Source organism: Cydia amplana, chromosome 16 (assembly GCF_948474715.1).
Source record: "Cydia amplana chromosome 16, ilCydAmpl1.1, whole genome shotgun sequence".
NCBI classification, from domain to species: domain Eukaryota; kingdom Metazoa; phylum Arthropoda; class Insecta; order Lepidoptera; family Tortricidae; genus Cydia; species Cydia amplana.
The window spans coordinates 562413-587756 of NC_086084.1; the positions used below are offsets into that span (position 1 = coordinate 562413).

At 37.7% G+C, this 25344-nt stretch overlaps 1 protein-coding gene across 1 annotated transcript; it reads right to left on the bottom strand.

The window, feature by feature from the left end:
* Positions 1-6296: 6296 nt before the first annotated feature.
* On the bottom strand, positions 6297-12006 carry LOC134655389 (cholinesterase 1-like). Its single transcript, XM_063510847.1, has 3 exons — positions 11806-12006; positions 9008-10281; positions 6297-6551 (listed from the first exon to the last, which is right to left on the bottom strand). The coding sequence occupies exons 1-3, from the start codon at positions 11983-11985 to the stop codon at positions 6383-6385; spliced, it is 1623 nt and encodes a 540-aa protein (XP_063366917.1). The 5' UTR covers positions 11986-12006; the 3' UTR covers positions 6297-6382.
* Positions 12007-25344: the final 13338 nt, after the last annotated feature.

The window sequence follows — 25344 nt, forward strand, 5'->3', positions numbered from 1 at the left end:
ATGGAGGCCACTTTTGGGGGGTAAAAGAGCAAATAAAAAAATAAAGTTATTCAAAATATATCGTGTATGTATCAAATGAAAGAGCTCATTTTGAGAATCTCAAATATATATTTTTTATAATTTTAAGATAAATAGTTTAGCAGTTATTCAAGAAAATAGGCAAAAAATGACCATTCCCCCCTTTAACTCTGAAACTACTAGATCTAAAATAATGAAAAAAATACACTAAATAGTTCTTAACCTATAGATGACAGGAAAACCTATTAGAAATGTGCAGTCAAGCGTGAGTCGGACTTAAGTACTAGTTTTTGATCCGACCCCTACGGGTTTTTTAAAGACATTTTACTCACTTTTCAATAAGTTGAAATTTGGCACACATATGTAAGTTTGTGATCCAAAGACGGACATGTAACGTACACAAATGAATTTTAAATATGGAGGCCACTTTTGGGGGGTAAAAGAGCAAATAAAAAAATAAAGTTATTCAAAATATATCGTGTGTGTATCAAATGAAAGAGCTCATTTTGAGAATCTCAAATATATTTTTTTTTATAATTTTAAGATAAATAGTTTAGCAGTTATTCAAGAAAATAGGCAAAAAATTACCATTCCTCCCCTTTATCTCTGAAAGTACTGGACTAAAATTTTGAAAAAATTACACTAAATAGTTATTTACCTATAGATGACAGGAAAACCTATTAGAAATGTGCAGTCGAGCGTGAGCCGGACTTAAGTACTTAGATTTTGATCCGACCCCTACGGGGTTTTTAAAGACATTTTACTCACTTTTAATGAAGTTATAATTTGGCACACATACCTATGTAAGTTTGTGACCCAAAGACGGACATATATGTAACGTTAACAAATGAATTTTAAATATGTAGGCCACTTTTGGGAGGTAAAAGAGCAAATAAAAAAATAAAGTTATTCAAAATATATCGTGTGTGTATCAAATGAAAGAGCTCATTTTGAGAAAAGTTTGTAAATTTCTGTACCTAAAAGTGTTTCAAAATAAAGTTTATTAATTTAATTATTAATTAAACTTTGGAATGATCATTTTAAGATAAATAGTTTAGCAGTTATTCAAGAAAATAGGCAAAAAATGACCCTTTCCCCCCTTATCTCTGAAACTAGGTACTGGGTCTAAAATATTGAAAAAAATACACTAAATAGTTCTTAACCTATAGATGACAGGAAAACCTATTAGAAATGTGCAGTCAAGCGTGAGTCGGACTTAAGTACTAGTTTTTGATCCGACCCCTACGGGTTTTTTAAAGACATTTTACTCACTTTTCAATAAGTTGAAATTTGGCACACATATGTAAGTTTGTGATCCAAAGACGGACATGTAACGTACACAACTGAATTTTTAATATGGAGGCCACTTTTTGGGGGTAAAAGAGCAAATAAAAAAATAAAGTTATTCAAAATATATCGTGTGTGTATCAAATGAAAGAGCTCATTTTGAGAATCTCAAATATATTTTTTTTATAATTTTAAGATAAATAGTTTAGCAGTTATTCAAGAAAATAGGCAAAAAATTACCATTCCTCCCCTTTATCTCTGAAAGTAGGTACTGGACTAAAATTTTGAAAAAATTACACTAAATAGTTCTTTACCTATAGATGACAGGAAAACCTATTAGAAATGTGCAGTCGAGCGTGAGTCGGACTTAAGTACTTAGATTTTGATCCGACCCCTACGGGGTTTTTAAAGACATTTTACTCACTTTTAATGAAGTTAAAATTTGGCACACATACCTATGTAAGTTTGTGACCCAAAGACGGACATATATGTAACGTAAACAAATGAATTTTAAATATGTAGGCCACTTTTGGGAGGTAAAAGAGCAAATTAAAAAATAAAGTTTTTCAAACTAAGATATCGTGTTACATATCAAATGAAAGAGCTCATTTTGAGAAAAGTTTGTAAATTTCTGTACCTAAAAGTGTTTCAAAATAAAGTTTATTAATTTAATTATTAATTAAACTTTGGAATGATCATTTTAAGATAAATAGTTTAGCAGTTATTCAAGAAAATAGGCAAAAAATGACCCTTTCCCCCCCTTATCTCTGAAACTAGGTACTGGGTCTACAATATTGAAAAAATACACTAAATAGTTCTTTACCTATAAATGACAGGAAAACCTATTAGAAATATGCAGTCAAGCGTGAGTCGGACTTAAGTACTTAGTTTTTGATCCGGCCCCTACGGGTTTTTTAAAGACATTTTACTGACTTTTCATTAAACAAAACATATTGTTAAAAATTGTGTAATGCGCGGAACCCTTGGAACGCGAGTCCGACTCGCACTTGGCCGGTTTTTAGGGTTCCGTAGCCAAATGGCAAAAAACGGAAGCCTTATAGATTCGTCATGTCTGTCTGTCTGTCTGTCTGTCTGTCCGTCTGTCTGTCCGTCCGTATGTCACAGCCACTTTTCTCCGAAACTATAAGAACTATACTGTTGAAACTTGGTAAGTAGATGTATTCTGTGAACCGCATTAAGATTTTCACACAAAAATAGAAAAAGCACAATAAATTTTTGGGGTTCCCCATACTTCGAACTGAAACACAAAAATTTTTTTTTTCATCAAACCCATACGTGTGGGGTATCTATGGATAGGTCTTCAAAAATGATATTGAGGTTTCTAATATCATTTTTTTCTAAACTGAATAGTTTGCGCGAGAGACACTTCCAAAGTGGTAAAATGTGTGTCCCCCCCCCCCCCTAACTTCTAAAATAAGAGAATGATAAAACTAAAAAAAATATATGATGTACATTACCATGTAAACTTCAACCGAAAATTGGTTTGAACGAGATCTAGCAAGTAGTTTTTTTTAATACGTCATAAATCGCCTAAATACGGAACCCTTCATGGGCGAGTCCGGCTCGCACTTGGCCGCTTTTTTTTAATTATAATAAAAATAATTTTCAAAACATACCAAGTTTGGGCTTCTCCAGATACAATACCGTTCAATATTTTTTTGTAAAATATACCTCAAATTATACCTAATATCCTACGAGGATATTAGGTATCTAACACTAAGAAAGCAATTTTGAAAATAATTACATGAAGTACTTTTTTTTAATTTTTCAATTTTACAAAGTGTGATCTATGAATTTCTCAATTAAGTATTTAAATAGAAAGCATAAAATTAATATAAGTATAACGGTTTTCCAGAAAGTCGCTTATATCTCGGAATCTATAATTCGTAGTAAAAATTATTTATGTAAGAATTAACTGAAAAATCTCACCTTTAAATATTAAAAATTGTAAATTTAACAAATATTTTTCATTCAACAAAAATAATACTTTAAACAAGTGGAATCATATAGGACATATATGTAGGTAAACAAACCAAAAGTATACAGCTAAGATACGCGACCCGGCCACCGCGCCCCGCGCCCCACGGCCGGATGGTCAGCGACACCTTCTAGTAACTCGTGAGGCCCTGGTACTTGCTCTTAGTTAAATTACAATTTTGGATAGTTTTTTTTTTCTCGATTTTGGCCACAGTAGCCTAGGGAGACTAACAAGCAACGCTAAGCGGTGTTCGTAGTCTATGGATCTTGCTATATTACGGGTGTCACATGCGCGTTTCTGACTTCTGAAGGAATTTTATTGTTTCTACTATAGAACCTAATGAATATTTTGTAAATTAGCAGCAATGCACTTAGTACTCATCAATCAATTAAAATTAGGTTGGCAACAATGTATTTAATACAATATTTTTTAAGTGGTGATTACACGAAGTATCGTAAAAGTACCAAAAAGATACTGCGTGTATGCACAAATACTTTTTTGGGGAATAGACTAAAGACTTGTCTTGACAACTATAACATAGGGGTTTAAAGGTGTGTGTATGAGATGACCTTTTAAATGACAAATAAAGGTACGGGAGTAGAAAAAATTAAAACAAATATACTAAATGTAAATATTTTCAAAATTGCTTTATTAGAATTAGATATGAGGATATTAGGTATAATTTGAGGTATATTTAACAAAAAAATTTTTAACGGTATTGTATCTGGAGAAACCCAAACTTGGTATGTTTTAAAAAATATTTTTATTATAATTAAAAAAAAAATTACTCAAATGTAATGATGTGATATATTTTTGGAATCGTCTTAGAAAGCCCTTTCGTTTAATACTACACACGATAGGTTTCTAAACAATTTTTTTTTAATTTCATACAAAAAAAGATGACGTCATAACTCCTCTCGTTTTTTTATTTGTTGGTGCTTCGGGTCAAATTGTTTCAAATGTCCTAAAGATCAATCGTACCGATTTTGATACCTTTAACACCATTTACAGCGTTTTTTGGCGAACCGCTATCGCTATAACAACAGCAAGAGCAGAACACGTGTGAAGGGATCCATGTCTGATTAAACAACTGGTAGTCGAATTTTATTCTTTACTATGCAGCGTGGCATCGCACGCGGCGCCGCACGCCGCTTGGCGGCACCGCGCGCGGCGAAACTCACCGCTTTGCGGCACCGCGCGCGGCGCCGCGCACCGCGCTGCGGCACCGCGCGCGGCACCGCGCGCGGCGACGCGCACCGCTTTGCGGCGCCGCGGCGCGGCACCGCAAAATTTTGCGTTGCAGCGGGCGTCGCCGCAGAGCGGTTTGCGGCGCCGCAGATTTCTGCGGTGCCGCGCCGCGAGGCGGCGGCGGCGCCGCACCGCGCACATGTGGCCGGGCCCTAAGTAATGTTTTCATTTATAAAATAATAATGTTGTAACAACACAACAGGTAGAAGTAATGTGTTGACATGTAAAATATACTGGATCAACCAAATCTTGTCAGTAGTAAAAGGCGGCAAATTTGAAAAATCGCGGGTTAGCAACACTGTGTTCGAATAATTCCAAAATCGCGTGTCATCTGTGTGTTATCTGTGGAATGTGGATTGTGAATGACAGCCATCATCTTATTGTTTACATTCTGAATCGTTTCTATTTCAAGAGAAATTTCTGCTGTCACCATTAAATACCAAAATTATGCATGACCTCGAGCAAAGCTAAGGTGCCTACAATGTACAATCATACTCGTTGACGGTAAACATTACAAAAATTTGAGGTTATGATAATTCACTCGAACTGACGTATGAAGGGCGGAAAAATAAACACGTTTTGGTTCGATGTACATTGCTGCTTTTCTTAGCGCAATTCTGCTCTTTGAGTGTTACATGGTGTTTCCCTACTTTAATTTGCAGTACATTGCTACTGACAAGATTTGCTTGACGCACTATACGTATATTTTATCAATAAAAGTTTGATTGATTGATTGATTTGAAGCAAATATTTATTCCTTTTTTATATGAAGCGTTCAGAAAAGTATTTATGCTACTCACCTAAATAATTTACCTAAGTTCTTCTTGTCCTGTTTTTCTTGACCGTATTTATCAAATTTCGTTTAAAATTTACAACGTATAATCATGACGCGTATTCTAATTCTAGCGGTCCAAAACATACGATTTAATTTCGATCTTAAGTAGCTATTTCTACGGTTTAAATTCCACAACACATTCTTACTTTAGTAAAACGATTAACCAAACGTCGTGTTCTCGCGGTGTAGTAACACAAACTGAATCAGTCGAATTGTCAACGTTTTGTGTAAGTATTAAAATACACTCTTAAACAGCATTCATGTGCTGGAATGGAAAATTAACTCTGTGATGGTAGTAATAAGAGTTACTTTTAATTAACGTCTTTTGCGAGCATGTTATCTGTTTTTCTTGCTGATTCATGAAATATGATATGATAGAATTAAATAAGTAACTAATAGGCAGACATTATATAGTTGACATGATAATACGCCGATTCGATGACAGACATGACATGCCAACAAAAGTAGGTGTACTAGAGTTAGACAGCCGAGCTAGATGGCGCTATACTATAATATTTACTTACCAACCAATACCAATTATAGTATTAACTTATTGTAAATATTATAATTGGTAATAAATTAGGTAATAATACTAATAATTCCTCACGGATAGTCACATTTTTGTCTTCTGGAATTTTATTCACAATGTGATATCATATTTCCCAAAACAACCTTCAAACGTTCAAGAGCGTACTCCCGTCTTAAAGGCCGGTAACTTGCAATACTCTGGTGTCGTGCGTGTCCATGGACGACGGTGATTTTCTTACAAATAGGAGATTCATCTACTCGTTTGCTTCTTAAACGATAAAAAAAAATCTGGTGGAGATCGCAGAGAACCACTTCCAATTCCAATTCCAATCAACCAACCAACCACCAACCAATCATCCCAATTTAACATGAAATTGCAGCGCACGACCGGTTGGTGTTATCCTCGGGCAGTCCCCCTGTTACCAAATGTGGACGTCTTTCAACCGTGACGTTCGCAACGAAACCCATCAATGTGATCTATATTCGGTGTAGACTTCGTTCCAGTACTTGAGCGAGCTACTCGACCACAGCGGGCGAGTAGAAAGTTCCTTGTCTATTACGAAGGCTTCGGGAGATGAGAGGTTGGTCGGCGGCCATTTTAATGACAACAGCTGCGATGTTTCTGGGGTTGGGTCTCTGAAACAATCCAGATGAGACAATCACAAGACTCACAAGTAGGTACAGTCACATATTTTAAAATTTATAAAAAAAAGTATCGTCCGTATTCATCACAGAACAAGTAGAATGGCGATGCGAGCAGGGTACGTGTCGCCGCCGGTTATGAGCAAACGCTCGCATGCTAGTACTCGCCCGCGCTGACCGAAAAACGTAAACATGCCTTTTGCGCCACAATAACGTTCAGATTAAGAAGCCAGACATCAAATCTGTCTAAAGGAAGCGTATCCATTCACCAGGCACACAAGTTTTTACTACCGTTGCGCGAGAAATGTGGAAATGTGGAGAGGAACGAGCGGCGACACCGGTTCCGATACTAACTGCGCGCGATAGCCGTTCTAACCTCTTTAATATGTTCTGTGGTATTCATGATCATAATATTAGTAGGTACCGCCCAACTAGCAAAAAGCGCTCTAACAACAGTCTCTAGACTACAATTTTTCGCTCTTATATTGATTTTATATCATCGTCTAAGCCCGGATTTGGGCACAACTTATAAGAGTATTTATTTTAATATCGTTCTAATATCAGTCTAATTGAATGCTGTTTGCACTCACAGTAATCTTTTTCAAAACTAAATTAAGCTGCCTTAGGCTAATATCGCTTTTACGTAAGTATCTTGTAAGCCTACAACTATATATGCTTATATTGGTCGAACGTAAGTATCTTGTAAGCCTACATATGTAGGCTTATATTGGTCGAACGTAAGTATCTTGTAAGTCTACATAGGCTTATATTGATTTGTTTGTAAGGTCACACAGTCTCACACAGAGATTTGAAACATTCTATTTGTGATGTATAAAATATACGGGTGAAATTAACTGCAACGTGACAAAAATATATTAGTGTAAGTGTTTATGAATTATGTTAACTATAATAACGTGCTGTTTATCATCGTGTGTTTATGTTATGGTAAGTATTCACATGGGAAAATATTATTTACTGTAAAGTAGACCCTGTTTTACACTTCAAACTTCATGCGCCTAATCAAATATGGTATTTGAATATTTTTATAATTATTTTCTTTTGTATTGATAGTCAGCCATTGCTGTAGCTGTATTTTTCAAGCGCACTATTAGAGTCTTATAAGCATTCTGAATACAAATGATATGGCCATGTTGAATAAATTAGGGTTCCTTGCTTTACTTATACTTACAATAGTGTTCCCAAAAACGATTTAAGATCAAACCATCTTATATTGATCTTCACTTTTGTGATATAAGTGTCTTGATCCTATATCACTCCAATATCTTACTAAAGTGCTGCTGTTGATCTTATTATAGCTTTGAATAAGATCAGAAAAATACGTACTTATAGTGTTCTTATGCTATGCCGATATTAGTCTTACATTCTTACAATAGCATTTAGAAATCTAATATAAAATTAAATGAACTTAGAAAATGGGGATATAAGACCAGGAACTCTCAAGTTCAATGAGACTTCGTAAATGGTGTTGTAAGAGCAAGATGCTTAAAATAGTATTATGCCATGTTGATATTAGTGTTACATTCTTACAATAGCATTTAGAAAGTCTAATATAAGATCAAATGAACTTAGAGAATGGGGATATAAGACCAGGTACTCTCAAAGTTCAATGAGACTTCGTAAATGTTATTATAAGTGCAAGAGGCTCATAATAATATTATGCCATGCTGATATTAGTCTTACATTCTTATAATATCATTTAGAAAGTCTAATATAAGATCAAATGAACTTAGAGAATGTGGATATAAGACCAGGTACTCTCAAGTTCAATGAGACTTAGTAAATGTTATTGTAAGAGCGAGAGGCTCATAATAGTATTATGCCATGTTGATATTAGTCTTACATTCTTAGAATAGCATTTAGAAAGTCTAATATAAGATCATATGAACTTAGAGAATGTGGATATAAGACCAGGTATTCTCAAGTTCACTGAGACTTAGTAAATGTTATTGTAAGAGCGAGAGGCTCATAATAGTATTATGCCATGTTGATATTAGTCTTACATTCTTAGAATAGCATTTAGAAAGTCTAATATAAGATCATATGAACTTAGAGAATGTGGATATAAAACCAGGTACTCTCAAGTTCAATGAGACTTAGTAAATGTTATTGTAAGAGCGACAGGCTTATAATGGTATTATAAAATGCTCTTATATACATATATAAGACTAGGTAATAAGACTAAACTTACTAAAGTGCGTATTAGCTTGTCTAAGACTAATATAAGAGCGATGATATGTTCAAAACAAAAATAAGAGCGCTATAAGCTCACTACTCTTATAAAGTGCGCAATCTGAGACTTCGCGATTATAGGCCGATCATTGTCTGTCTAATTATTAAAATTATTTAGGTACACACACTGCATGAGAGCAGATAAAATGAAATAAAAAACCCGAAATTGTAAACGGAGATGGCATCTCTAAAATACATACCCAATCTTGGCGAAGTTTGTCCACATAGTGGACATTTTCTCCATCATTCTCCACTCAAACATATTCGGTATTAAGAGCTGCTCAAATAAATAGACCAGCTCATCTCCATGAGTAGCCCCAGAAGCTGTTCCAAATCCTGCCCACGCCTTGGGAACATTCTTCCAACCTGCGTAGTCAAATACGAAACTAAACACAGGTTGATCTGTCTTGTTCAATATTAGTTCAGTCTCTTTTACGACAGGGTACACGAAGAATGGCTCCCCGTAAAACTTGGACAGCTTTTCTAAAGTTTGCTTAGATACTGTGTCATTGCCTATGTACATTTCTTTAAATCTGCACGCTACTTCTCGCTGTTTCTCTTCTGTAGGAAACTGCAAGTTGCAAGGCAACGCTTTTGAGAAATCAATGCTTGATAGCGTTGTGTTATTCTCGAAGCTAATGAAGAAATATCCTTCTTCACTAGTGGTGCCTATCATTAAAGGCATCTTTGTGAACTCGCCTCTTGATAACAGTTCATAAGGTTCTTCCGTCAAAAATGCTTCCACACCTTCAATTTTCTTTTCAACGCAAGGCGAAGCTAAGAGTTCAGACACAATGCTAGCACCGTGTTCACGAGGAATCCTCGGTGTTATAAGTTCTATGTCAGTTTTTTTAGAGTAAAAATTGTAAAGGTCATGAGGATCTTCAGATTCATAACCCATGACTTTGGCCAAAGAAGCGGCAGTTTGTACTGGCGATAACTGGTATGCCCATGGGGCTAAAGAGGAGCCACTTTGCATTATGGCCTTGTGAAACATACCCTTAGACATTGGAGATAATAAATGATAAGACACTGATGATGCCCCAGCGCTTTCTCCAAACAGAGTTACATTGTTAGGATCTCCACCGAATGCCCTGATGTTTCTCTGTATCCACTTCAACGCTGCTACTTGGTCTTTTATTCCGGCATTTCCAGGGGCTTCTTTGATGCCTAAGCAAAGAAATCCTTGGACATTAAGCCTATAGTTTATGGTGACGAGAATAACGCCTCTGGAGACTAAATGTCTTGGTCCAAAGAGTGCCGGCGAGCCTGAGCCTTCGACGTAGGCCCCGCCATGGATGAAGACCATGACAGGTAGAGGGTGGGTGGGGGTGAGAGGGGTGTAGACGTTTAGGGTGAGGCAGTCCTCCTGGCCGCTGAAGAAGTCGGTCCTGATGTCCAGACGCTGGAAACAGCGGATGTGGTCTCTGTCCGCTTCGAAGGTGCCGTCCCATTTTGGCTCGGGACCAGGGGCCTGGAAATAAAATAAGACTTAGGTAGATTGTTATGAAAATATTTTATTTTGTGTTATTTTACAAGGCGCCGTTTTAAGCCCTTTAAGGGATTGCGTATACTTAAGAAAATTCGACCCGTGCCAGCTTGACCTGGGCGGCCGAGTGGTTTTAGGCAGCTGATTTGTTTCCGTCCGTGGGCACTGGTGGCCTTGATCACTTTTTTTTTGTATATGACATCTACAAATTCAGTTCATAGTTTGTAGATTATTTTAATGAAGGAAATCCATAGAGTAACCAACACCCGTGAATTTATACCTACACTGGAGAAAGTAGGTACCCACTCGCACATTAATATTCGTCAAAGGTACAGTGTGTATAAAATTATGCCTGGCCGGTGCCCAAATACATAAAGGCCCTGAGTGCGTAGGCAACATGCCAATCGTTAACGCTCCGTAGCGAATGAAACGCAACTGTCACTGTCGCACTAATACGGAAAAGTGATAGAGAAAGATAACTACGCTATGCTACGGAGCGTTTACAATTGGCATGTTGTCGGCGCGCTCTGAACGTCTTTCTTCTTCGGTTGTATGTCGTGAACATTTGGTCGGTCTCATTTCTTGTATTGTCATGTCGAATTTGATTTAAAATGTCGATCGTTCCAAATATGTATGCCAGTCAGCCAGTCAGTCGGGCTATGTCAGGTCACCACGGAGGTTAGAAGCCCAGCAAATATTACTAGTTAGCATCAGTCGTATACTTGGAGGATACAACTAAACGGAGTAGCCATTAACAGGCTTTCCCCTCTGTCGAAAATAGGCGGCCAACGGTCATACACAATGTATGGACTGACGTTTATCTGACATGGCTATTTTTACGTTACGCATACATTTGACGTTCCCCTCCTCCGCAAAAATCGGCAGACTGTTTTGTACAGAAAATTACAGACATGGCGTCTCCGTTTGATTATATCCTCCAAGGTCGTATATTTATTTGGTAGCATTATTTTTTACAATACACCACAATACACCTACTACGCGATATTGACTTCAGTGTCCTGACTTCGTTTTCAGGTCAGAGCTAGTGCATGAGCTGAGAATAAATTTAAAAGTGGAAAAATTACTGTCTGGGATGAGGTTTGCTGGCTATGGATGAGGTCTTGGTGGTTCAGATGGCAGAGCGCTGTAGTGAGTTCAACTCTCACCCAAGACATTAATTTTTCCACTTTAATAAAAAAAAATTCTAAGCTTAAGAGCATCGGTCGGAGACGTTTCTGCTTGTTAAAAATTAAAATTTACATCAGCTGAATGTACAAAATAGTAGAGTTCAAACTTGAACTAGGTACATTTTAGGATTGAAGTATCTGATCGCAAGTTAATATGTTTAGTCTATCATTTAGGTAAGTGGTTGTCTGTCGGAATGATACAACTCGTGGAAAACGTTATGCAAGACAAGAAGAACGTGCATTTCTTGTTCATAATTACTTCGCACGCGGAAGAAGCAGCCTGCGTACGTAACGTTACGAATGCTACAAATTTAATGCTTACCTTAAACCTATTCTCTCTCGTGACAGTAGCATAAGGGATCCCCACATACGCTAGGTGTGAGCCGTCTTGTGCGATGCTCCCGCGCAGCAGGCCGCTGCTCACGCGCAGCGGCGCCGTCGGCTGCCGTGCTAGCCGCGCCGCCCATAGCGACCACAACACCAACCATTTCGTGCTTAACATGCTTTTACTATAGTTTATAGCGACAACGGGGCACATATGGGATATCTTCAGTATCACAGATGTTCACTTTTAGTTTTAACTTCTATTTAAACACTAATTAATAAAAACATTTTATTATTATTTTTAGTTCAGGTACTTATTATGGGGCACAGGAATGTTCTAAGTAGCTGTCACAATCGTTTTTCACTTTTAATTACTTTTAAACATCAATGCAATTTTAGTTTTAACTGCTATTTAAACACTAATTTATAAAAAACACTTTATTGTTATTTTTAGTTTAGGTACTTATTATAGGGCACCCATGGAATGTTCTTTGTGTGTGTCACAGTCGTTTTTCACTTTTAATTACTTTTAATCATCAGTGCACCAAACAATTAAAATCACGGAATCAAACTGGGAGGGAAATACATTGCGTTTTGCGGTATTTTTTTTCTATAATGTCCTTTTCAACAGGTCCACACTGCGTCGTGTTCGTTGCACTTTAGATTCATGTCTTGAAATTAAAAAAAGTTTTTGTTATCACTGAAATCACGGGAAGGCGACATTTAAAAATACTTATTTTATCACAATATTATTTGTTTACCTTTGTCGCTTCGCTGGTCAATGTTTTTCACCCGACTGCGCGAGGTAAATAAGGTTAATGAGTTTATGAAACATGTTTGTGTTCGATGCGAAAGTTGTTGGGTTACGCGAAAGTCTTTCATAATATAACATAAGATGCGCGTGCGGCTGCCGCTGTGATTGGTCGCCGACTGTTTGGTGTTGGTATGCACTTTTAACTTGTAAGTAGCAAACCGAACCGGTTTAGATCGCATGCCTGCAATGCTGATAATTATCAATTATAGTGCAATTTAGTAGTAGGAAGAGTAGGTAAGTATGGCTAATTATTAATCAATGAAAGAAACAAAAGAATAATTATTAATTATAATAACTCCGCTAGTATTATAATAATGATTTTAATTTGGATGAACAGAGTTAACTACAAGGGATTTTTTCGTTGTGATAATTTTTAGAGGTGTCTGTCATACAGTGAGAGGGTAGCCAATTTGGTAGCCAATGAGGTAGCTACTGTCTTAGTCAAATCAAGCCGTAAGCCTCTCCATTTGTTGTGTTTTTGGAACACTGTGCAATGTAGTTAATTTCTTCGTATTCACTCTCTCTGGTCAGACCAGTCAGTCTGGTCAGGGAAGTCAAACCCGTTCTGCTACATGATATATTTCGTGTTGACCGAGTTTTACCACTTTTAATAAGTATATATTTATTTGGAGCGGGCGTAAAGTCATGAAATAGGGAGTTTTAAAATCTATCAAAATTATATTATGAAAGTATGTTATTTATATAGTTTTTACCATAAGAAATACGAATTTAACAGTGCTTACAATAATATGAGATTTACTACATTCAAATCGTAGTTTTATTATATCTCTTATGCTGTAGGTATGTCACATATCGAAAATATACGCGATTATCATAAAATCGCGTGAATTATACTCGTGCGAACGCGCGATCAAACATATTGAACTTGAAGTGTCCAAGGGCCGTAGTCAGGAATTTGAGATAGGGTATCCGTAATTAAAAGTTAATGGTATTTCTTAGGTTAAGATGGAATTTTAAGGTACGGCAATACGGCATTGCCCCAAAATGCCCCCCCCTAGCTGCGGCCCTGAGGTGTCCTAATGAACAATTTTATTGCGCGAGTCGCTTGGCTAGCATGAGGGGTTACCGCGAAAACCGAATCTCGAAAATTGCGGGGATCTTTATCTTTTACTCCAATGAAGGTGTAATTAGTGACAGAGAAAAATGCCCGCAATTGCGAAATTCAGTTTTCGCGGTAGCCCCTCTGAGCCATCGCTCCTCCTCTGAACTCTGAAGCGACGGGAACGTGGCCGCTGCACATTACGGGGCCGGCCGGCTGCGCCGATAACACGGCTTATGGTAAACAGCGGCGGGACCGGTTCACCCGGATTTACGGCATTTACCGGATTTTTCCGGTACTGTTTTAATCTTTATTGTTTTCGAGTGCCGCCGGATTTGACAGGGTTTGGCTTTTTAGATTGTTTATTTACTTGTTTTTTTCGGATGACAGTCGCAGTTTGTGAGAATGATATGCCTGAAGAAATGACAATCATTTAATTCAATAACACACTCAAGAATCACCGCCCTCTACCAGAGTCTACATTAAAATGGTGTGTTTATAAACGATATTTTCGAATTGAAGTATAGCACATGCTTTAAAATAGGTACTAATTGTACCTACATATTTTTGCACCATACGCAACTCCTCTACGCACTTGCTGCAGGGATGCAACTGCCTCAGGACCCTCAGACGGTCTAGCATGACTTGCGTTCTCGCACGCGAGTCCATACTTGAAGTCGCGCTAGATGTATGGAGATTGGAATCGCGCGCGAGAACGCAACTCATGCTAGACCGCCTGGTGTCGCAGGTGTCCATTCCATGGGCGACGGCAGTTGCTTATATCATATATAAAAACATAATAACTCTATTTGTAAATATACTAAAGGGTAGGAAATATTTTTGGCGCTTTGTTTGATCCGCTACCATTGATACTGATTGGTGACTGCATCGAAAAGTATTAAAGCATTCATTTTTATACCGAAATCACAACTGACAAGACTTCACGGCAATAAATAAGTGCTAAAACCTGCAATTGAAAAGCAGATCGGCTATCTATTCACGTGTTTGAGCGCCGTCATTACCCGACAGTTTCATTCACCCGCTCACTCGTTCATTCACTCCGTTCATTCGCGGATTTGATGAGCGCGGTAAGCAGCTTACACGGTGCATTCGAACTACAACAGTTTCAACTGATTTGATATCGTTTTGACAATTAAATTAATGTGTAGCTTTCAGTATGGATCAAATAAAGGCCAATGATAGATGACTTTAAGAACTGCTGATATGCCACCGATATTGAAATGTGTGGCGGTCATTAATCTTTGTACGGCATTCTTATGGTGCTTTATATCATATGGCCCTATCTGTAGCCCCTTAAATGGCTATAGATAGGGCCGGACCGGGCACAACCGAAGCAGCATCCTATACCGATTTAAGAATTTATGCCACCTCTAAGACTTGCTATCATGCCCCTTAAAATCAGTCCCGACGTTTAACCCTTTAAATGCGCTACGATAATACATGCGTGTCATATTTCACTCGTACCTTATGGCCGTTTATCGCCATGGCATAGTCCACTGAGCCGATATTGCGAGGGTGGATTTAAACCAACACTGTTAATGTACGCATGCCCTAAACAGATAAAAATGGTGACCGTATGTCGGTTTGCTTTTAAGGATAGCTAACTCCTGTTTGTAAAAATAAACTGTGTAATTTTAGGGGCGAAATTTTTACGACATTAAAATTTAAGACCGATACGACCCTCAAACCTTCAAGAAAAGAGCGTAAGTATCCCATCATGCCGGCAACGCACTTGCTACCCTTCTGGTATTGCAGTTGTCCATGGGCAACAGTAACTATTACTTACCATCAGGCGCGTTGTCTGCTCGTTTGCCTCCTATATCATAAAAATAAGTGAAGGGATAACCGACAGTGATACGTGTCAGATAAGTGTTAGTCATGTGTACCATTTTTAGAAGTCAGAAATTTACTAAGGGGTAGTGTACAAGTTATGCGAGGTATTTACGGCTACTTTTTGAACCCTCCTCCCCCTTGGAGATATTTGGTGAGGTTTTGGCTATGTGATTTGTGCACAAGCCCTAAGAGCCTCATCTATATAAATATTCCGTCACTGCATTAACATCGCTATCCAGTCACACATCTACGGGACAGGACAGCCAGCGATCGCTAGCCGCAGGTAGATAAGCGGAGTTATGCGGGTCCGAATGGGACACTTTTGCACCAGGGGACCTCGTGTGGGACACTACGGAAGCGGCGGGCGGGTTAATGATGTACCTATGGTAATATTGTGTTTACTGATACAGGTGTGTAAATGGGAGAGTTAGGGCTCATTTAGACGGTGCGAGAACTCGCATGCGAGTTTCATTACATTGCGTCGTTTGATCGGTCGGCTGAATTGATGTAACCTCAATGGTCCGCAATGTAACTAAAATCCTATACGAGTTCGCGCGCCGTCTATATGAGCCCTTAGTTTTTAGAAGAAGGCAGAGATTAAACTTGAGACTATAGGCCATCTCGTTTGGTTCTCTCCCCTCTCCCCCTTGTCACGTCAATAATAGTATTGTTCACCTGTGGTGGCACTAAATTGGTAGAAAAGCAGTAAATTCGCGAACTGTCTTTGTAGCTAAACTAAAATATAAACACAGCTCAGTCAATAGATAACTCGCTATTATGGGTCCGGTCGTCAATTATGTCAGTGAATGATGTTTCTTCAAACAAAAACGTCACTTTTGACACTGACACATCTAATCCATATCGTATCTAGATCTATTAATTGACGTATCTTAAAGTACGAATCGGGTAGTTTAAATTGACTAAATGACACGCATACGCATCACTGACTTCTAAAGTTATTCTGAGACATATATTCTAGGTCGTCGCTGCTCGCCTCTCCTTAGACCACGGGCAAACCATTCCACCGGTCAGATTTGCGGCGAGCCCCAATAATTCTAGTTTTTAGTTTATCTTGAGTAGGGTCCTAATGACCGCTCTAAACGTGGACTTCATAATACATGCGCAAGGAGAGGGTTAATGTTAATATACAATAAGTACTAGTGTTTAATGGTTTCGGGCACTTAACTGGTGGACTCATGAAAATGTAGGACCTTCTTATATTACAATATTTTCATTAGGTATAAGTTATAACCACAATTTTAATATTCATTACAATAATTCAAGAGTTAAAATTCGAGAATTATTATGAGAGAGTGTATACAAAGATAATACAGCATGTAGAAGATTTGTATGTAAAACTATTAATCGTTCTAATTTCTTTGTACCTACCTGTTGGAATTTGTCATCTGTACATTTTTTCTTTTCGTTTGGCGTTGGTCGATTTACCAGTCATCTATGCTTGTTTTTTTTTTCTCGAAAGAAACGTACCTACTTGTTATCTTCAATGTTTATATTAACAATAAGGCGTCTGAGTTCTAGCCTGACGCAGCACTATTATACTGATTAAAATTATCATGTTAAAGTATTTTACGAGACACCAAAAAAATGGGCGAATTCAGCTGACAAAGTAAGGGAGGGCCTGGAAGGGACGAAACGCAACTCAAGTGTTTGCTCGTGGTCAACAGACATATCACGCTACACACTGATTTAAATTTTAAGATTTTTCACTTTAGTGGTCTCGGAGACCACGGGGACAACGCCGTCCTCGAAACGTCGGTGGTAGTTCTTAATTTAATAATATATCGTATGAATATTAATAATATCGTCAGGTGACAACCAAAACTCACTAATTACTAAAAAATAATGAAACATAAATCGACCTTATTTTAGTATTAATATGGTTTAATATGGTTCACCACAGATCACCCGAGGCAGAGGCAGACCAAAAATGAGATGGCGAAACGACCGGACTCATTCTGTGGCGATTGGCGGGAACATGCACAAAGCCGTGACGAGTGGCGAAAGACAGGGGAGGCCTTTGCCCAGCAGTGGGACACAATATTATAGGCTAGGTATTAAAAAAATAGTTCACTATGTGCATATGCATTTGGGTGATCTTAATTTATACATGTCTGTGTGATGTAGCTATACCTATGCGTAGTTATAGTTATGGTGCTGTTTGTGTTAATTGGAGGTGGTTGCACTTATATGAAAAGTTTGCCGGCTGAGGGACGCTAAATGACAGTTAATGGTAAGGTAGTTGAAGTTTGTTTGTTTTTCGGCTACTCTTCTGTTTTTTTGGAAAAAAAAGATTATTTTAGAGAATATTTACATTGAGTTGCAGTACTTTTGAATAGGAAAATAAGTTTTTTTGTCAATAATTTCATTTTTGATACAAGCTTTTATAGCTGACTGTTGTTTTCTTTCAACAGGCAACCAATACTCACCGAGACTATTCTAACAAACCCAAACACAATTAGGTTGCGTTGATTTATTACGGAATCCCTATGGCTACTTTCCGTAACCATCAACAGAACAGATCCATGTCATTTGTGTCTCATGTCACAGCTCAATTGGAACTAACATACTAAGCGCCACTTGCATCATCTTACTAACCCGGGGTTAAGTGGTTAAACCGTTAACCCAGTCTCACATTGTGCTGGTAAGGCCGCCTGTTGTTTACCTCTGTCTTCATGTATTATTTTTGTTTCCATGTACCTACATTTTTTCTGAGGTTGTGCAATAAAGAGGATTTGTATTGTATTGTATTGTTTAACCGGTTAACCCCGGGCTAGTGAATGGTGCAAGTGGCCCTAACAGGGCAAGTTAAATAAAGGCTCGTATGTAAAAAGCAGCGCTCCTTTCGCGACTGTTGTGTTACAAATGTAGGATATCGGTATCTTAATATTCAGAGCTCCGTCTTCACTGACTGGACGGAATTCATTAGATCTCATTACCGGAGACGGATTGCGAGAGCGTCGTCGATAAAACCGTCGCGATCCATCACGCTATAGGACGATTCGGGAGCGACTACACTGCTTACAACGATACAAGGCACGTGACGTTTGTAGATGATGATGAAAAGTCGGTAAGACTGCTGGAGATGAGCAGAGGTGCGAGGAGATGAGCGGAGGTGAGACGAGACGTGCGGGAATCAAACAATAGCATTGGTTGTCTTTGTCTTCTCCGCTTCACTGTATTACAACCTGTGATAAATGAAAGACGTACGCTCGCGTTGTAATTTAATGCATTGATTAGCCTATCGGTACAGGAGCGAAAGAGACAATATGAACTAATCTAACAACCTTACAAGCACTTTGCTATTTGGTTGTTCTCTTCTTCCTCTCATCTCCGCCCTAGTTTAAAGGTTAGATAGATAGACAGATAGAAAACTCGTTGTTGGCACACCTCAGTAAAAAAATACAAAAGAAAAGAACAGTTGATTAAATATAGAGGCAGACAACAGGCGGTCTTATCGCTAAAGTTTAGCCTTTTTAAGATTGCGTACCTATGCTATGCGTGAGAATTTGCGACCGATGGACCATCCAGATAGAGGTCCAGGGGGTCTAGCCAAGTTGGCAAGCGTTTACAGATAAACGACTTTGACTAACTCTAAGGGCGTGCAGTAGTACGTGATTGCCTCCCTTACGGGATTAAGGATGACTCATGCTATACCGGGCCAGGGCCGAGCCGGAGTTTCCGGCGCTTTGTTTTCTATGGCAGCACCACGTCACGCCCCCGCCAAGACGAAACAAAGGGCAAAAGGCATATTTTTTCTCGGCACCTTTCGTCGTATTTTCGATCCCTCGTAGCGGCTTGGATAATGCTAGAGAGCTGATATTTTTAGTATACCATGTAGTTAGTAGACTTATCAAAAACACCAAGTTTTATTAGGCTATCTATTACGGTAGCGAGAGATATGGTGTAGGTAGCTGAATACGAGTATAATAAAAAAATATTTCCAAGTTTTAAAAGTTAGAATGCTAGGTATCGGTGTGCAACAACATGCAATTGGAAAATCATTATTTCCCGACCGGCGACTGCCGGAAGAAATTACACAAAGCAACAAGCTTGCCTCGGCCCGGACTGTATAGATCTAGATCCAGATATTCTAGATAGTTGCGCTCGCATTTACTATTAACTGTAGGAATGCTTGGTTCGATCAGGGATTTGGATTTATGTTAGATTGTAAGTATACTTATATGTAAAATAAGCTCTAATATACGTTTGTTATAGTAAAAAATATTAAATTACTTTCCAGTTTTTACTTTCATCTGCCATCGGCTTTCTTAGCCATAATCAGATTGTATGTATATCTATACATTTCTTTTTCAAGGTGGTGGTCCATTAACCACCATTCCTATATGGAAATGTGGGCTTTCTATTTTCCTATTCAAATCAAATTGTTAATATAGAATCGGCTCCCAGGCCCAGCAATGCATCATCGATATGTTTAATAAGCCTCGTCCATGCTTCGTCCTTTATTTATCTCTGGATTGTGCCCTCTGCACTTTGGGCCCATAAAAAAGGCCCAGTGGATTGGACGTCGGGTATAGGGGTGAATTTTGTGCGGAAAATACAATACCTTTTTAGGAATAATCTATATAATGGCTTACAAAATGAAATGTACTCATATTCAAGTATTGAAGTTGATTTTAATCATGCCTGTGGGGCAACATGCATAGATGCATCGATATTATGTTTTAATCTGGCATAAGTACCTGTATTTTTTGTGTTGTTTTTTTATTACATGTGTACGTATTGGTAACTGTTCGAGCCTTGTGGTTAAATGTGTTCGGTTAATATTGTTGTTTTTTAATAGAAAAAATAGAGGCAAGCTTTCCGTAACTGTAAAGGTAAATTTATAAAGACTGTTTAACTCACAAAAAACAAGAATAAAAAGAGGGCAGCACCATTCTAAGGTGACAAATTATACCTACGAACTGCCAAATTTCAATTTATACATAGGTATAAATGAGATGCACTGCGAGGGATGTCAAAATACGATCAAATTTAGATCAATTTGTAAAGCTACAATGCCGCTCGTAACTCATAAATAGATTGAATACAAATCATATACAAATTGCTTCTTTACGGGGTACAGATAAACAAATAAATAAAAAGTCTCCTCCATCGATATTTTATCATTTTAATACCTTGTTATTATTTACTTACACGAAATTGAAATAGATACAAACAATTTCTTATAGCAAAGTTAGCTTATCAAACTCCAAACCCCTTAACTTCTCATTCATCAAAACGTATATTTCAATCCCGCCAACAAAGCAAATAATGTTGCCATTATAAAATAGTATAAAATCAAATAAAATCGATCACAATACGAACACTAAGTGCCTGCCAACGACACAATAGCTAAAAAGCGGCACTATAATTGCTACCCTCCTTTGTGACTCTGCGCCACTTCAATTGAAAAGCCAATAAAATACCTACTATCTCTTATTTCTAGTAAAATAAAATTCAAAATAAAATGGCAGTGGAGTGTTGAACAGTAAAATATAACGTGGTGTTGCATGCAACGTACAATGAGACCGTTCGAGGCGAAGAGTGGTCGTCGATTATGTAAATTTTCAAATTTGGAACATTCGAACGAGTTTGTTTTTAATTGTTGATTGTAAATTGTTTCTTATGTCATGCCAGTTGTAAGTATTGTGGAAATATAGCTGGTCAACCAAATCTTGTCAGTAAAAAAAGGCGCGAAATTAAAATTTTCTATGGGACGATATCCCTTCGCACCTACATTTTTCAAATTTGCCGCCTTTTTCTACTGTCAAGATCGGGTTGACCAAGTATAATAACAGGGAAAACAAAAGATTAAATGCACGATGCATTTCATTATTTCTAGGTATAAACAGCAACACTGTTAACTGGGTTCTGTAGCATAATTTCCAAAATCAAAAATCCTAAGTACGAAATTCCTAAAGACAGAACATAGAAAATCCAATTGTCTAATGTACAAAATTCCTAAAGATGCATGTTGTCCTAATACACTTTTAATCGAACGATCTCATTTTCTAAAATCAAAATTCCTTTGTACAAAATGCCTAATGACAACCTGGTGGACCGTATTACAAAAGGTATAATGCCCACCGATGTACATTTAACAGTGTGGGCGATAGTACATAAGTGTACTGCGAAGTCGTTCATTTTGTCGTGGACAAATATAGTCCGTCAACCAAATCTTGTCAGTAGCAATGTAAAGCAAACTAAAGTAGGGCAACACTCAAAGAGCAGTATTGCGCTAAGAAAAGTAGCAATGTACATCGAACCAACAGTTTTTTTTTCCGCTGAGCGCGCCCTGCGTACGTCAATTCAAATTGTCACTCGCGGTTTATTGAAAAAAATTGAAACATGGACGGACAATTTAAAAGCGATGTTAAAACAATGTTAATCAAAATGATGAACAAATTTGAAGATATCAAAAACAACTCCCTATCGTAGTGCTTATATTCTCTTTGTTCCCTATCTATGTCTTCTAAGTTTACTAAAATAAAATCATATCAAAATGCAGATAATTAGATAGTGCATATATTTGTTATTTACAATATAATATGCCACTTGTTAATGTAAATTAGTGTACTGTTCTGGATGAATATGACATACCTGTGTAATTTTTTTGATTGGTATATTATTGTACAATAAACATATTAAAAATAAAACAACTGATATTTGGGTGTTTATTTAATTTAAAGGTAAATAAGATAAGGGTCACTTTTCGACTTGGTTGCGTTGTACACGTACATAAACCGCCATAGGTAAGTATTGTCTGAAAAGATACTACCTACTACTAACGCCTTATATTGGGCAAGATTTAATCCTGCAACAAACATGTATGGATTAGGTAGATATTGCGAAAGAACGGCGATATAATCAAGGCTCTTAATACTGTTTAAAAGGTTTACCTTTGTAAATAGTCACAACTGATTGCTGAAAATATTAGACATGTGGGCCTATGGACGGTTTCCAGGACACAATTTATGGTCTTGTTGGATAGATTTAGGCATACGTTTTAATTTTATTTATGCCTTTTAACCCTAAAACAAAAAAACTGAATATAATCTTAAAAGTTCGAAAGAGTTCTTCCAATACTTGTCATAACCTCAATTTTTAGTAATGTTTACCATCAACGAGCATGATTGTACATTGTAGGCCCCTTAGCTTGGCTTATTCTTATTTAATGTAGCGATGGGCGAGTCGAGTTATCTGATTCGAATAATTCGAATCAGCCTACAGATGAGTTAATTCGAATCAAGACTATTGGCAATTCGAATCAACTCGACCACTAGCTAACTCGGCGAATGAATCGCCAATTCGCCAACTCGCCGAGCCGAGTAAACGCTATCACACTGCTACTAAGGCCATTCAAAAATGAACCTTAATACCGTAGCCCGAAGGCTCTTTTTACAACAACTGCCGCTCGATTCGCCGTCTCAACTCGAGTTGGTACAATGACCATTCAAAAATAAACCTTAATTCCGTGACCAGAAGGTTCTTTTTACAACAACTGCCGCTTGATTCGCCATCCCAAGTATCCCAACTCGAGTTCACTGCTAGTATGGCCATTCAAAAATAAACCTTAATTCCGTGCCCTGAAGGTTCTTTTTACAACAACTGCCGCGTAACTCGCCGTCTCAACTCGCTCCGCGCCTGTGACCTTGTCGCGAACCACGCGAATCGTCGAGTCGAGTCAACTCGATTTTGTATCGAATCAGCGGCCGAATCAATTCGAATGATTCGAATTGAAAAAAAGTGGACTCGTCACATCGCTAATTTAATGTATTGGTATTTAATGGTGACAGCAGAAATATCTCTTGAAACAGAAACGATTCAGAATGAAAACCAAATGAAAACAAATAAGGTGACGGCTGTCATCACGATCCACATTCCACAGATAAAACACAGATGACACGCGTTTTGGAATTATTTGAACACAGTGTTGCTAACCCGCGATTTTTCAAATTTGCCGCCTTTTACTACTGACAAGATTTGGTTGACGGACTTTATTTATGCTACCGTAAACAATCGATTGAAAACGCGTTTTCCCTCGTTAAAACTAGTTTTCCGTATTGTCTCAGTAAAAACGCGTTTTAACTGGGTAAAACTATACTTTGGCACAGCCACTTTGTCAGTAGAAAAAGGCGGAATTGTTAAAAAAATGTGAATTTCGCGCCTTTTTCTACTTACAAGGTGGGTATGCCAGATTATAAAGCCTCGGTTACTGACTTAAAAACCCCATTTAATACTGGTTTTCGCGAACACCCTTGCCTTGGTGAAAACTAGTTTTCACTAATTATTAGAAATTAATTTTAGTAATCGGCCCGGTTGTTAAAAACTGTAGACGCCACAAGAAGAAGGAATAGTGAGACATAAAAGAGTAGAAATTAAATAAAATGTAACTAAAAAAATCCATATAAATCATTTTACGTCAAAAATGTGACAGTTACGTAGGAAGTGGCGCAATTCCTAGTCGGACTATAGTGGAGGGTTTGGTCACTTTCTTTAGTATCTATATGATATTAATACCTACCATAATATATCAGTAGACTACAAAGCTGATCTTTACTCGACGAGCATAAAAACCTCTCTAATGAGCGCCCCATACAAAAGTATTAATTATTTGTCCGCTCGACAGATTACTGAGATTAATCGTCATGGCGACGGTATAATAGAACTCGATTAGTGATGGACATAGGAATTTTCCTTAGTCATGGGCATAATTGGAAATTTTCCTTTTTTTCCGTATTCATCATCTTGGGAGCATGAGGTCCGCTTGGCAACTATCCCAAGAATTGGCGTAAGTACTAGTTTTTACGAAAGCGACTGCCTTCTGAACTTCCAACCCAGAGGGGAAACTAGGCCTCATTGGGATTAGTCCGGTTGTCCTACGATGGTTTCCTTCACTGGAAAGCGACTGGTTAGTATGTACCTACATATAAAATGAAAAATAACAATACATGAGTTCCACGAACTCATCGGTACAAACCAGGATTGAACCACGCTTTTTTACCTTTTTCCGTATCAATAGCTAACAATTAAAATTAAAATATTTTTTTGTCGTAGTATTTATTTCCATTTTTTTTATAGAATTCAATGTTCATGTTTAGGTATTATTCTTGAAGAATTTTTTTCGCAAACAAAGTTTTGGAGAATATTCTCAGGAACAACATACGCACATCACTATTCCGCCATTCATTCACTGACCGAATGGTTTGCTCGTTATTTGAGTGAATAGAACTCGAATAATAGCGAGAGGTTTAATTTTGCTTTGATTTCGGTATCATGTTTAGTTTCATCTGACTCAATAGCAGTGTGATTCGTATTGGTATTATTAAGAAGCTTATGTTTGCACAGTCCAATTGGAAATTGGGTATTTAAAGCGTATTGAAGCTCCAACACACAATGAAATTTGCAACCTATGATGTTATTATTGTTCGGATGAATTCATGCCGCTTCTTTCATCAATTAATCACTTAATTTAGTGGTTGGCAGTCCTCAACTGTGCGTCTCTCCAGGAAATGTATGCCTCGTACAGCTAAACTGTGGAATAAACTGTCACCCGCGGTATTACCAGACTGATACAACTTTCAAACGTTCAGGAAAAGAGCAAAATCTCATCTTAAAGTCCGGCAACGTACTTGCAACCTGGTGTTACAGGCGTTCATGGGCGACGGAATTGTTTACTGTCAGGCGATTCGTCTGCTCGTTTGCTTCCTTTATCATAAAAAAATACTTGATATGATTGCGTGACCCGACTCAAGTAAGTACGTAAGTAAACAAAAATGCCTTCTTCT

Coding starts and splice junctions, on each gene's coding strand:
- LOC134655389 (XM_063510847.1), bottom strand. CDS start 11,985: ATGTTAAGCACGAAATGGTTGGTGTTGTGGTCGCTATGGGCGGCGCGG. Junction 10,282..11,805: donor CGAGAGAGAATAGGTTTAAG/GTAAGCATTAAA, acceptor TTTTATTTCCAG/GCCCCTGGTCCCGAGCCAAA. Junction 6,552..9,007: donor ACAAACTTCGCCAAGATTGG/GTATGTATTTTA, acceptor GGATTGTTTCAG/AGACCCAACCCCAGAAACAT.